General features: G+C 38.2%; 1 protein-coding gene and 1 long non-coding RNA gene across 3 annotated transcripts; one reads left to right on the top strand and one right to left on the bottom strand.

Moving 5' to 3' along the window:
• Positions 1-5,804: 5,804 nt before the first annotated feature.
• On the bottom strand, positions 5,805-9,151 carry LOC105039746 (rust resistance kinase Lr10-like). 2 transcript variants are annotated; one of them, XM_073248855.1, is made up of 3 exons: positions 8,715-9,151; positions 7,278-7,378; positions 5,805-7,195 (listed from the first exon to the last, which is right to left on the bottom strand). In XM_073248855.1, exons 2-3 carry the CDS (start codon positions 7,339-7,341, stop codon positions 5,946-5,948), a joined length of 1,314 nt encoding a protein of 437 aa, XP_073104956.1. In that variant the 5' UTR covers positions 7,342-7,378; positions 8,715-9,151; the 3' UTR covers positions 5,805-5,945. The 2 variants fall into 2 exon arrangements, with proteins under 2 accessions (XP_073104956.1, XP_073104955.1); XM_073248854.1 differs by lacking the exon at positions 8,715-9,151 and having other exon boundaries at positions 7,278-8,524.
• On the top strand, positions 8,132-9,388 carry LOC140853821 (uncharacterized). Its single transcript, XR_012136939.1, has 2 exons — positions 8,132-8,295; positions 8,514-9,388. It is a non-coding gene; the product is annotated as an uncharacterized lncRNA (long non-coding RNA).
• The last annotated feature ends 2,634 nt before the right edge of the window (positions 9,389-12,022 follow it).

The following is a 12,022-nucleotide window of genomic DNA, read 5'->3' as shown; positions in this document are numbered from 1 at the left end:
CTCTAGAATTTTCTCTCTCTAGGATATTTCTCTCTCTTGATGAATTTCTCTCTCTCTAAGGTTATTCCTCTAAGAATAGCGAAGTGGAAGGCTTCATCTGATGATTCTGATCGAGTTTAGAGACGAGTCTGATTTTAAGTGAGATTTTGATTTTGGGATTTGATAGATTTAATTTTGAATTAAAATTAATATAAAAATATAATTTTGGATAATAGGCACGGAAGAATCTCCTAGAAGTTAGTCGATCTGTTCATTCAGTGCTCCATGAAAGATAAGTAATGAATCATCTTCTCGAGATATTCCATATTTATTTTGAAAATAAATAATTATTCTTTGAAATTATGCATGATTCATGAAATTATGTTTTGAAAGAAAAGTGCTTTTTAAAATATTATGGTATGTCGATTATGCACATGTTCAGTGAATTATTTATGGTATATTATGATACAAAGGGTTTTGATACATATCGGATTTTTGCTCTCAGCCTAACTATGTTTCAGTGGGCCCCACCAATGGGGATTATACGTTGGTACTTAGTGGATCCTGCCAGTGGGGGTTGTGCGCTGGTATTTGTGGACCCTGTCAATGGGGGTTGTGCGCTGGTATTTGTGGACCCTGTCAGTGGGGGTTGTGCGCTGGTATTCTGTGGACCTCGCCAATGGGGGTTAAACGTTGGTCATAGTCAAGGCTGTTGAGTTTCGAGTGTTTTGAATCGGATCGGATTTATGATTATAATTATATGTGAATATTTGGAAATATTGGATCTGTATTAAATCAGCATGAAATATATTTTTATGTTTATTTGCAGCATTATTCTTGAAAATTATATAATATTTGAAATATCTGGTAGAGATGCTTGTTACTTACTGGGCTGTTTAGCTCATTATCTTTCTTTCTATTTTTTAGATTCAGATAATTAATTTCGAGCGTGGGAAGAAATATTGGGACAGAGCTTTTAGAGGCGAGATTTAGCATTGTCAACTTCAATAAACTTAGATCTATTGTTTTATTGTTAGTAAAATTTTATTAGATGTAAGACATTTGATTTAATTACTTGAATTACAGATGAATAATAATTATTTAAATTTATTCTGCTATGATGCATTGATATCGTGATGAGATGCCTTGTATGCTTATGGAGAGAGTTCTTCATGAGTATGCGGCGGTTGCCGCGACCCTCGATTCACAATCTCGGGTTGGGGGCGTGATAATTAATATGGTATCAGAGCATAAGTGGATAAATTATGACACATAAAATTTGACATAGTATGAGTGTAGGTGGGTAAACATTAGGAATATTGGGACGTTAAAGTATGAGCATCATAATAAACCCATCCTAACAAATAGATAAATGAATCTAATAAAGTTTTACTACCACAAGGTTACCATGCCTCCCCGTAGAATGACAAGAACTACTCAAGGAATTGCAAGAGGGACATCACAACCACGGGATGGTAGCACTCCCCATCTGACCAGTGGCACCCCTCAGGAGGAGGGAGTCGTAGATCCTAATGGGAGTACTTCGAGAGCACGTCAAGAATCAGATATGGCTCAGTTAATGCAGACCCTAATCAGGATGGTACAAACACAACAACAAATACAACAGCAAATGCTTGAACAACAGCAGATACAACAAGATACACAACAACATCAGCATCCACCACCACAACATGGAGAGCAACCAGTACAATGGAACAATATTTCTGAATTTAAAAAGCTTGCTCCTCCAGCTTTCAAGGGGACTACTGAACCTTTGGAGGCTGATAACTGGATAACGGAGATGGAGAAGGCCTTCGCTATCCAAGAGTATCTTGATGAAGAAAAGATTCGATATGCAGCTTATTTACTACAAGGAGAAGCATACAACTGGTGTCAGCGACTACAGCGCAAGCATGAACAAGACGGCGAAATACTTACCTGGGAAAAATTTCGGATTGCATTCTATGATCAGTATTTTTCTCGGAGTATAAGGATTCAGAAAGAGCAAGAGTTTATTTATTTGAAGCAAAAGGGTATGAGTGTGACTGAATATGAAGCAAAATTTATAGAGTTAGCAAAATTTGCTCCGAGATTAGTGGATGGTGAGCAAGAACGTGTTCACAAGTTCGAGATGGGACTGAGAACTGAAATTCGAAAACAAGTGGTTCCATATGAATTGACAACTTATGCAGATGTGGTAAACAAAACACTGATAATTGAAAGGGAAGTCAATGAAGAATGCATGGAAAGGGAAAGAAGGCAAAGAAAGAGAGCACAATCAAATGATACACAAGGGCAGAATAATAAAAACATCAAAAGATCAGCTAAGGGAGCAGTAGACAATAAGACTCAATAGATTGATGGTGAGCCGTGCTCCAGATGTGGCAAAAATCATGCAGACAAGGATTGCTATTGGAATACCGGTGCTTGTTTCAAATATGGACAGAAGGATCATAAAATTGTTAGCTGCCCGCTAAATACTGAAAATCAAGTTGGCCAAAGAACTCATGAAGGACAACATAAGGGTGGTGGACAGATTTCTAAAACCCAGGGAAGAGTCTATGCGCTTACTCAACAGAATCCACAGGCTTCCAATACAATGGTGACAGGTATGAAAAATTTTGAGGACGAAATTTTTTTTTAGGGGTGAAGAATGTTATAGCCCCAACCATTTCAGCCCAGCTAAAAGTCCAAAACGAAAAAAAAAAAATAAGAAAAAACAGAGGATTCAAAAATCGGGAAGAAGACTCCCAATAGGAGTCTTCTTCTCCGGCGAAATCTGGGCGAGACTGGGACTCCTAAGACCCCTCGGAGTCCTAGGGTTCCCTATAAGAAGACTCCTCTCCCTTGAGACCAAACATCGGCCTCTTTCCCCTCTCTTTCTCTTCGATTTTTCCGAAATAAAGCCGCGGTCACCGTTTTAATTTCTCGCCGTGACTGCCGCCGACGAGGTCACCGGAGGTCAAGGTAAGCTTCCCCCCTTTTCTTCTCTTCCTTCCCTTCTTTCCGTGCTCCTGTGCGCGGCTGCCGGCGACGAGAGTCGCCGATTTTTGGTCGGGGAAAAAGACTCTGTTTTTGATATCTTTCCCGTGAATTTTTCCGACGCCGGCGATCGGAATCGATCGCCGGCCACGCTCCTCCGTGACCGGGGGAGTGGCCTCCGTCGGCCGCCGGCCTCCGCCGTGGCGGTCGTGGTCCGAACGGCCGGTCAAGGCCGGAGAACCCCCACCGTCCCCTGTTCGGCCTGGAAGGAACCAAGGAAAAAGAAGAAGAAGAAGAAAAAGAAAAGAAAAGAAAAGAAGAAAAAAAGAAGAAAAAGAAAAGAAAAGAGGAAAGAAAAGAAAAAAGAAAAGAAAAAGAAAAGAAAAGCAAAGAAAAGAAAAGAAAAGAAAAAGAAAAGAATAAATATAATAATAATAATAACAAAATATATATATATATATATATATATATATATGTAAATATATATATATATATATATATGTAAATATATATATATATATATATACTTATATATATATATATATATATATATAAATAAGTAAATAAATAAAATAAAAAATAAAAAAATGATGAGAGAGAGAGTTTCTCTCTCTTCTCTCTCTTCTTTCAGTCTGAACCCTGACTTTCTCTCTCTGGAATTGAACTTTCTCTCTCTACTTTCTCTCTCTAAAATTTTTTTTCTCTAGGATATTTCTTTCTCTTGATGAATTTCTCTCTCTCTAAGATTATTCCTCTAAGAATAGCGAAGTAGAAGGCTTCATCTGATGATTCTGATCGAGTTTAGAGACGAGTCTGATTTTAAGCGAGATTTTGATTTTGAGATTTGATAGATTTAATTTTAAATTAAAATTAATGTAAAAATATAATTTTGGATAATAGGCACGGAAGAATCTCCTAGAAATTAGTCGATCTGTTCATTCAGTGCTCCGTGAAAGGTAAGTAATGAATCATCTTCTCGAGATATTCCATATTTATTCTGAAAATAAATAATTATTCTCTGAAATTATGCATGATTCATGAAATTATGTTTTGAAAGAAAAGTGCTTTTTAAAATATTATGGTATGTCGATTATGCACATGTTCAGTGAATTATTTATGGTATATTATGATACAAAGGGTTTTGATACATATCGAATTTTTGCTCTCAGCCTAACTATATTTCAGTGGGCCCCACCAATGGGGATTATACGTTGGTACTCAGTGGACCTTGCCAGTGGGGGTTGTGCGCTGGTATTTGTGGACCCTGCCAATGGGGGTTGTGCGCTGGTATTTGTGGACCCTGCCAGTGGGGGTTGTGTGCTGGTATTCTGTGGACCCCGCCAATGGGGGTTAAACGTTGGTCATAGTCAAGGCTGTTGAGTTTCGAGTGTTTTGAATCGGATCGGATTTATGATTATAATTATATGTGAATATTTGGAAATATTGGATCTGCATTAAATCAGAATGAAATATATTTTTATGTTTATTTGCAGCATTATTCTTGAAAATTATATAATATTTGAAATATCTGGTAGAGATGCTTGTTACTTACTGGGCTGTTTAGCTCATTACCTTTCTTTCTATTTTTTAGATTCAGATAATTAATTTCGAGCATGGGAAGAAATATTGGGACAGAGCTTTTAGAGGCGAGATTTAGCATTGTCAACTTCAATAAACTTAGATCTATTGTTTTATTGTTAGTAAAATTTTATTGGATGTAAGACATTTGATTTAATTACTTGAATTATAGATGAATAATAATTATTTAAATTTATTTCGCTGTGATGCATTGATATCGTGATGAGATGCCTTGCATGCTTATGGAGAGAGTTCTTCATGAGTATGCGGCGGTTGCCGCGACCCTCGATTCACAATCTCGGATTGGGGGCGTGACACCATTCATCTCCAGATGGATGGCAGAGAGGCTACTCAGGAGAATTTTAACTCATTCACCATGTTGCTCATCCTTCAGCTTGGTAGCTGCATGCCTCTTGATGAACCATGGTGGATGGGAAATAGGTAGTGCCGCATAGCATTTCTCAGTAAAAAGTAATTGATAGGAAATTGCTAAAAAACATATATGCCTAATCCTAACCTTAGAAAATATAAATCCTAATCCTAGAATTGAGAAAGGAAGAATCACCAGGTTGAGTGATAGCCAGTGTCGAATGGATGGAAGCGTGGCACAGGAAAAATGATGTCATGGTTAGACAGAGGAGGAGCAGAAGAGTGCACTTGGAGGGATGAATGAGTGCACTCTCAAGCGGAAGGGTTGAAGGGGTGGATGATGAAATCGATGCTATTTATTGAAAGATCAAAAAAATGATCCTTGGATCCCCACCTCATGATGTCGGATGGATGGAGAAAGTGAGAAGCACACCTAAGGCAGAGGAGAAGAGGTGTTGGGGTGGGGGTCGATTGGGAAAGAAGAACGAACTCAATGAAAGCTTTGTCCCATCATTACATCGTATTCGTATCAGGCTTGAGTCTTTTATTTCAGTACATATGTATATAGATATGGGGTCGGATTTGGGATGGGATATTATTATCTTCATTCGATTCGAATTTGTTTCGCATTTTCATCTAAATTCACACTCATCTTTAAATTTAAATGGGTTGGGTAAAATCTATCTTATTTGGATCGAATATCCATCAGATTGGATATCTATTGGATTGATTAAAATTGTCATCTCTACAAACTATCATAATTGATTTATGATACTATTTAGGTACAAAAGGAAACGTAATTAGGACGGGACCATCACAATTGAGCTGGGTATACTGGAACGGGCCATCACAATTGAGCTATGATACTCTTTTATGTACAAAAAAAAAGAAAAAAATCAGTGGAAATTTAAAGGTACACATTCAAAAAGATAAAAACTCATGAAATAGAGACATCAATAATTTCTTTTTCACATGGAAACTTCGTCATGAATATATTGTATCCCTTCTTTCAAGACATGTAAAAGACATACAATAATTCACGACGAACATATTACCATCTCTATTTCATGCATCCTCGTCGTACGCTTGGAGTCTTCATTTGGATTTTCATCACGTGTTTCTACAGTTGCTGTTGAGCCCGCGCTGCTGTCAGTCCAGTTAGCAATAGCTGCCCCAGATGTGAGCAAATGCTGGAATGGATTCAACGGGGGGTCGATTTCCATCTCTCCCTCCAGCATCTTGACCACTTTGCTCATAGGGGGCCTTGCTTCAGGCTGATACTGAACACACCACAAGGCCACCTGACACATTCTCTCTGCCATCTCTCTGTCCTCTTCCCTTATTCCACAAACTGATGCCACCACCCCTAGTTGCGCAGTCTCAAATTTCTCCCACACCCACCTGGGGAACCACTCCTGGCTTTCTCCTAGGCTGATGTCGAGATTCCTCCTCTTCCCAACTATCTCAAACAACAGCATGCCAAAACTATAAACGTCGCACTTGTATGTGACCGGAGAGGGCATCCACATCTCCGGTGCAGCATAGCCTGGCGTCCCTCTTCCTCCTGTCATGCTCACATGAGTGTTTCTCCTGCTTAATAGCTTAGCTAGGCCAAAGTCGGCTACCTTTGGACTGAAGTCTGCATCAAGGAGGATGTTCGCAGGCTTTATGTCGTAGTGAATTATCCTCTGCTGGCACTCCTCATGCAGGTATCGGATTCCTTTGGCTGTTCCAATTGCAATCTCATGTAGTGTTCCCCATTCGATCTCGGGATCCTCGTGGAACAAGTGGTTGTCAAGTGAACCATTCTCCATGTACTCATACACGAGAGCTCTCATCGTGGCATCGAAGCAGAAGCCATAGAGCCTCACTAGATTGACGTGATATGTTCTCCCAATCGTCCCCACTTCAGCCATGAACTGCTCTTCAACTCTCTTATTCAAGCTTCCTGTAAGGACCTTAACAGCCACCGGCACGCCATTTGGGAGTTCTCCCTTGTAAACTGCTCCAAAGCCACCGGAGCCCAATTTTGTGGAATAATTATGGGTGAAAATTTCTATCTCCTTGGGTGAAAACCTGATGGGTTTCTCTTGAGCAATGTCGTTGAGAAAATTCTCCACCGTTGTCATCTTGATCTGCGAATATGGGATTGTTGCAAAAGGTTGTGATGTGGCTGCTGTAGCTCCGCTGGTGTTAAAATTTATTGATGGCAGCCCATGCTCCACGAGGCACTTGTAGAGAATGAAAACTATCGCGACCATCCCGGCCACACTTGCCACTGCAATTACTGCAAAATATTGTGCAACAATATGATGAAAATTCTGGCCAATAAGATGATAAATATTTAACTATGAAGAGTCATTTCTTACTGATGCTGACTGCTGCAGCTGTATGCTGGAAATCTTCGAATACTTGTTTGGCACTATCATCCATATTAGATTGTGAATTTGGTAGCCAGAGGAATCTATAGCTGACACGACGAAATGTGAAGATAAGGGAATAAACTAAAGGATAAGCAGAGAGGATCTTTACAAGGAGGAGCGAGAAAATGGTGACTTGGGATACAGAGAAATGCATTTGCAGGATTAGGCTTTGAATTTTTTTTTTTAAAAAAGGATAAAATGTCATGATTTATGCATGCATAAGACATTCATTGTGCAAATTGATGTGCTTCAAGAAGGTGACTCTTCTTCTGCATCATATTAAATTCTCACTGTAAATCATTCAGTGATTGTGTGCTTTGATACACATTGCAGAATTTTGTGCAACTCGCCAACTAGAACATACTCTTATAGACCAAAGATTATATGGTCCAGTTATGAGCTCGGAAATAAGAAGTCATTCACCTAACCGTGCCTTCTTCTTCTTCTTCTTCTAATTATTATTTTTGAGGGGGAAAAAAAAAAGGAGGTTATGCCACCTGCTTCTTATTTTTTTGGCTAGGAATCACACTATGCCAGTCAGAAAATTGAAGAACATCTAGTTCAAATGTCTTTCGGCACACACTTTTTCTGGTTGATATGAATAACTGCAATTTAAGAATAATAACATATTTTGTAGGTTTTAACTCGTTCCAAACTAGCTGCCGTGTTCCCATATGGTCACAGCTCAGTTCTGAAAGGTACCAATTGCTGGTCCAACGTATTTCCAGAATGAACCAAGCATATTTCTGACTTCCTCTTCGGAAACCAAACGCCTCAGTATTGATTGAGGAGAAGGACGCCACTGACGTCCGCAGCTGTCACGCCACTTATCGACAGCCTTCTGGATCAATTTTGTCATATCCCTTCTCTCTTCTTCCCTCGCTGCTCCCCCCAACCCTCTTCTCTCTCGCTCTCTTTCTCTCACCATATTCTTCCCGTTGATCCTTTTACATCCACACAACAGGTAAGATTAAGATAACATAAGATAAACCTGTGCTCTCATCTAATTTTTCAATTTTGAACGAGTCCATTTTCTCTCTCTCTCTCTCTCTCTGTTTTTTTAAGCATACTCCATAAATTTAATTTCAGTTGATTCATAAAACTATCTCTCAATTTTAGGATTGTTTTGTGGGGATTCCACGATAAGTTGTTAATATTGAAGTTGTTCTCTGTTTCTTTTAGCCGGTAATGATTGAGATTCAGCATAAAGTACTAGACTGAAGAGGAGATGAAAGCCAGCATGCTTGAGGTACGTTTGTAGGAACTGTGTTTCGGTAAGAACCCTGGTGATCTCAAAGAAAAATCTCGAACTACTTATAATTGCTTCGGTTCTAAAGCCAAGCATATATCAAGAGGAAAAAGAAGGCCAGAGGCAAGACTTACCGGCTTGATCAGTATTGCAGAGAACGAAGATACTTCCTAAATCTTTAAGCGCCCAAGCTAGAAGCTATCACTTTGGATTAAAGTCTCTGATGCATGAAGAGAAACGAGATAATACTAGTGCTTTCTTTCACTTAAATCATCACAGGAATTGGGAAACACAAAGCTGGAAAACAAGAATCTACGCCATAATTTTCTCTTTGGACAATGTCAAAATAATAAGACGGTCCAAGCAAGCAACCGTGAATTGTTCTACTCCAAAATTTTTTGCACAAAAAAAGAATTCACCTCCTGATGTCTTATTGTTGACTCTGGGTGGAGCTTCCGTTGCAAAAGCTAGGCTTTGGGGTCTGGCAGAAGCCGCAGAACGGACGTAGAGCTTCGTTGGATTGTTTGATATGGGTTTCAGCCCAGCCCAAATCCAGTTGGAGCGCTGGTGGGGGAAACCGTCAAAGTATTTCCCATGAGGCTGCGGCTGACAAATGCCTACAAAGGACGAAGGGAAGCAGGGGCGGGCGAGGATGCAACATTAGATGCTTGTGACCTGCGCGCCAGGTCAACTTCACTAGGTCTTTCCGCCTTACGACTCATAAACCCATCTGGATTTAAATCCAGGTGTCATCCCTATCATATTTTTCAAAAATAAATAAAATATTGTGTCTCATTTCATTTTTCGAGCCCTTACTTTGTCATCAAGGAACAACCACCCCGACTTTTATCACACACCATTTCAAAGCATAAGGAGCATTGATCCAAGCACAAACATTTTAGTAGAAGGAAAAGTCAAGTTTAAGAATATATATGTATTTTTTTTTTGATATAAAAGTTTAGGAATATCATACACCTCTCTTGCACGCTATGTTGACATGGTAATGCCAATATTCCTGGGGGCGCTTAAAAGGCCTTTTTGAAGTTCAGAGGGTAACGGTGATGGACAATATATGTAATGGCCTAATATTGTATTCAGAAAAAACTAGCTAGAAGTATTATTTGGTTTGTTTAGTTTTGTTTAAGTGCCAAAAATCTCCTTAATACAAATTCAATATGATATTGTATGCATACCTATACGGATCCTCACATGTTCTTCCGGTGTAAGTCTTAGCATTCTTGCCAGATTCGGAGTCCAATCTCAAACACAGTCGCACACTATGGCTGAGTCATAATCATTTTCAAAAGGGAGTATGATACAATTTCCCACAATCCACATGAATCATGGACCTGGTCCTTCCATTATATTAGGACCTTGCATACTCTCAAAGTTTAAACTTGGGCATTCCTGCTTGCCAAGCTAAGCACCCACAGTCAAACGGAATTACATATCTTGAGCATCTCATAATCAATCTAAAAAGGGCCCATGCCGATTCATTTCTTTGGTTAGTTATCCTATTTGGTTATTAATTTGGCCACTCAATCCTTCCCTTTTAGTAAATTGAAGTTATTAAACACCATTCTTTACTCGAATTTATAAATTTTATTTCCAAATGATTAAGTATCTTCAGTCTTATAACGCTGTTCCTTTTTCATTTTAAGGTTCTTATGCTTCTTCTATACTATTTTTTCTGTTTATCGAAATAAAGTCTTATTGTTGCATTTTTTTATTTTTTAAGTTTGGGCATTTAGTTTCTTGTCTTGATTCTCAACCATGCTGAACAAGAAATATGGATATGGTGCGTCACAGATTGGTTTGTCTACTTCTTTTACATCCAGGCAATTATAATTCCTTTTTGAGATGTTTTTCTGACATCATCAGTAATTCTGTAATATTGGAAAAGTAGTTTCTTTTTTTTTTTTTTTTGTTGCTTTATAATATCTGGAGATATGTTCTTCTGGAATTAATTTCTGGGTGGCTCGACGGACTCGAGGAATAACATTTTATCTTATATGTTGAAAAGTTTCTTTTGACTCTTCTGTGTGGTGGTTTCCGCAAAATTGCCACCTTTGTTTCAATATATCTAAAGATCTATTCTCGATGGAACCTTATAAAATCTAAGCAATGTTTTTTTGATGGAAAAGGGAAGCAATGAATTGCCATCCGATTTTTATTCAAATAGATATATACAACAGAAAAGATAAACAAGGATAGAGCAAAGAGCAAAATATTAAGAAAGATATGCTCTTCCAAGCAAGAGCATTGAGGTTACAGCAATAGTTAAAATAACAAAAATATGCTCATTTGTATGTGACAAAAAAATCCAATAGACCGGAGATAAATGTGAAAAACTCTTCTTTATTCATCTTTTGTCCATAATTTTCAGTTCAACCAAACAATGGGGCTGCAGAGACTTCATATGCTTGTAGTTCCACTGGACCTTGAGGAGCTTGAAAGTAATCCCTGCAATTTAGTCCACAAAGCCTCATGTCCGGTAAACCTCTTTGAAGAGCAAAGGTTCTCTCACATCTTGAATCTATGGAGTATTCTTTGAAGGATTGAATATATATATAACGTGTTTTTTCATTAAAAAGATCCTACTGTTTCTTTCCAACCACACTTTTTAACACAAAGCTGCAATGAGTTGATCCCCTACTCTTTTTGTTGTAGTATTGAAAATCTTTCTTCTCTAAGATGATCAATAATCATTGAAATTGGTTGGCCAATCTTTGATGTTGAACTGTAACTTGAAAGCATATAGAAGTGACCAAGTGAATGAATACTTAACAAAGAGATGAGAAGTAGTTTTTTCAGATACACCACAGAGAATGTATCGCTAATATTCTTTTCGAGGTCATTAATAAGTTTAATAAATAATTTTTTTTTTATTTTTTGTGATGGATTTTTCTGTTGCTAATAGTTCCATCGCTAATGGTTATTAGTGATGAAAATCGTCGTCTGTAATACTCTTCCCACCATCACTAATAAGTTTAATAAATATTTTTATGATGGCTTATTTTTTGATCGTAATTGGTTGTCGGTAAAAATATTTATTAGTGATGGCTTTTTTACTGTCACTAATAGCCGTCGATAAAACTGTCATTAGCGACAGATAATTTTTCATTGGTAATACCGTTGCTAATATCGATTAATAGAGACGGCGAAAATGCTGTCGCTAATATGTTAATTTCTCGTAGTGGCGCTAAGGAAGGATGAGAAGAAAATTCCAAGAGGTTACAAGGTTGAGAAGAAAGGTCGAAGAGAAAATTCGAAAAGGCCGAGGAGGAAATCTAAAAAGATTTATAAGACTAAAAAGGAAAGTCGAAGAGGAAATCCGAGAAGATCGATAAAATCGAGAAAGAAGGCCGAGGAAGAAATCTGAGAAGGTCGAGGAGAAAATTCGACAAGGCCGAGAAGAAAGGGGAAGGAGAAAATCTAAGAA

This window comes from Elaeis guineensis, chromosome 1 (genome assembly GCF_000442705.2).
Source record: "Elaeis guineensis isolate ETL-2024a chromosome 1, EG11, whole genome shotgun sequence".
In the NCBI taxonomy this organism is placed as follows: domain Eukaryota; kingdom Viridiplantae; phylum Streptophyta; class Magnoliopsida; order Arecales; family Arecaceae; genus Elaeis; species Elaeis guineensis.
This window is presented reverse-complemented; position numbering and strand designations above follow the sequence as displayed.

Coding starts and splice junctions, on each gene's coding strand:
- LOC105039746 (XM_073248854.1), bottom strand. CDS start 7,536: ATGACATTTTATCCTTTTTTAAAAAAAAAAATTCAAAGCCTAATCCTG. Junction 7,196..7,277: donor AGCTGCAGCAGTCAGCATCA/GTAAGAAATGAC, acceptor AATATTTTGCAG/TAATTGCAGTGGCAAGTGTG.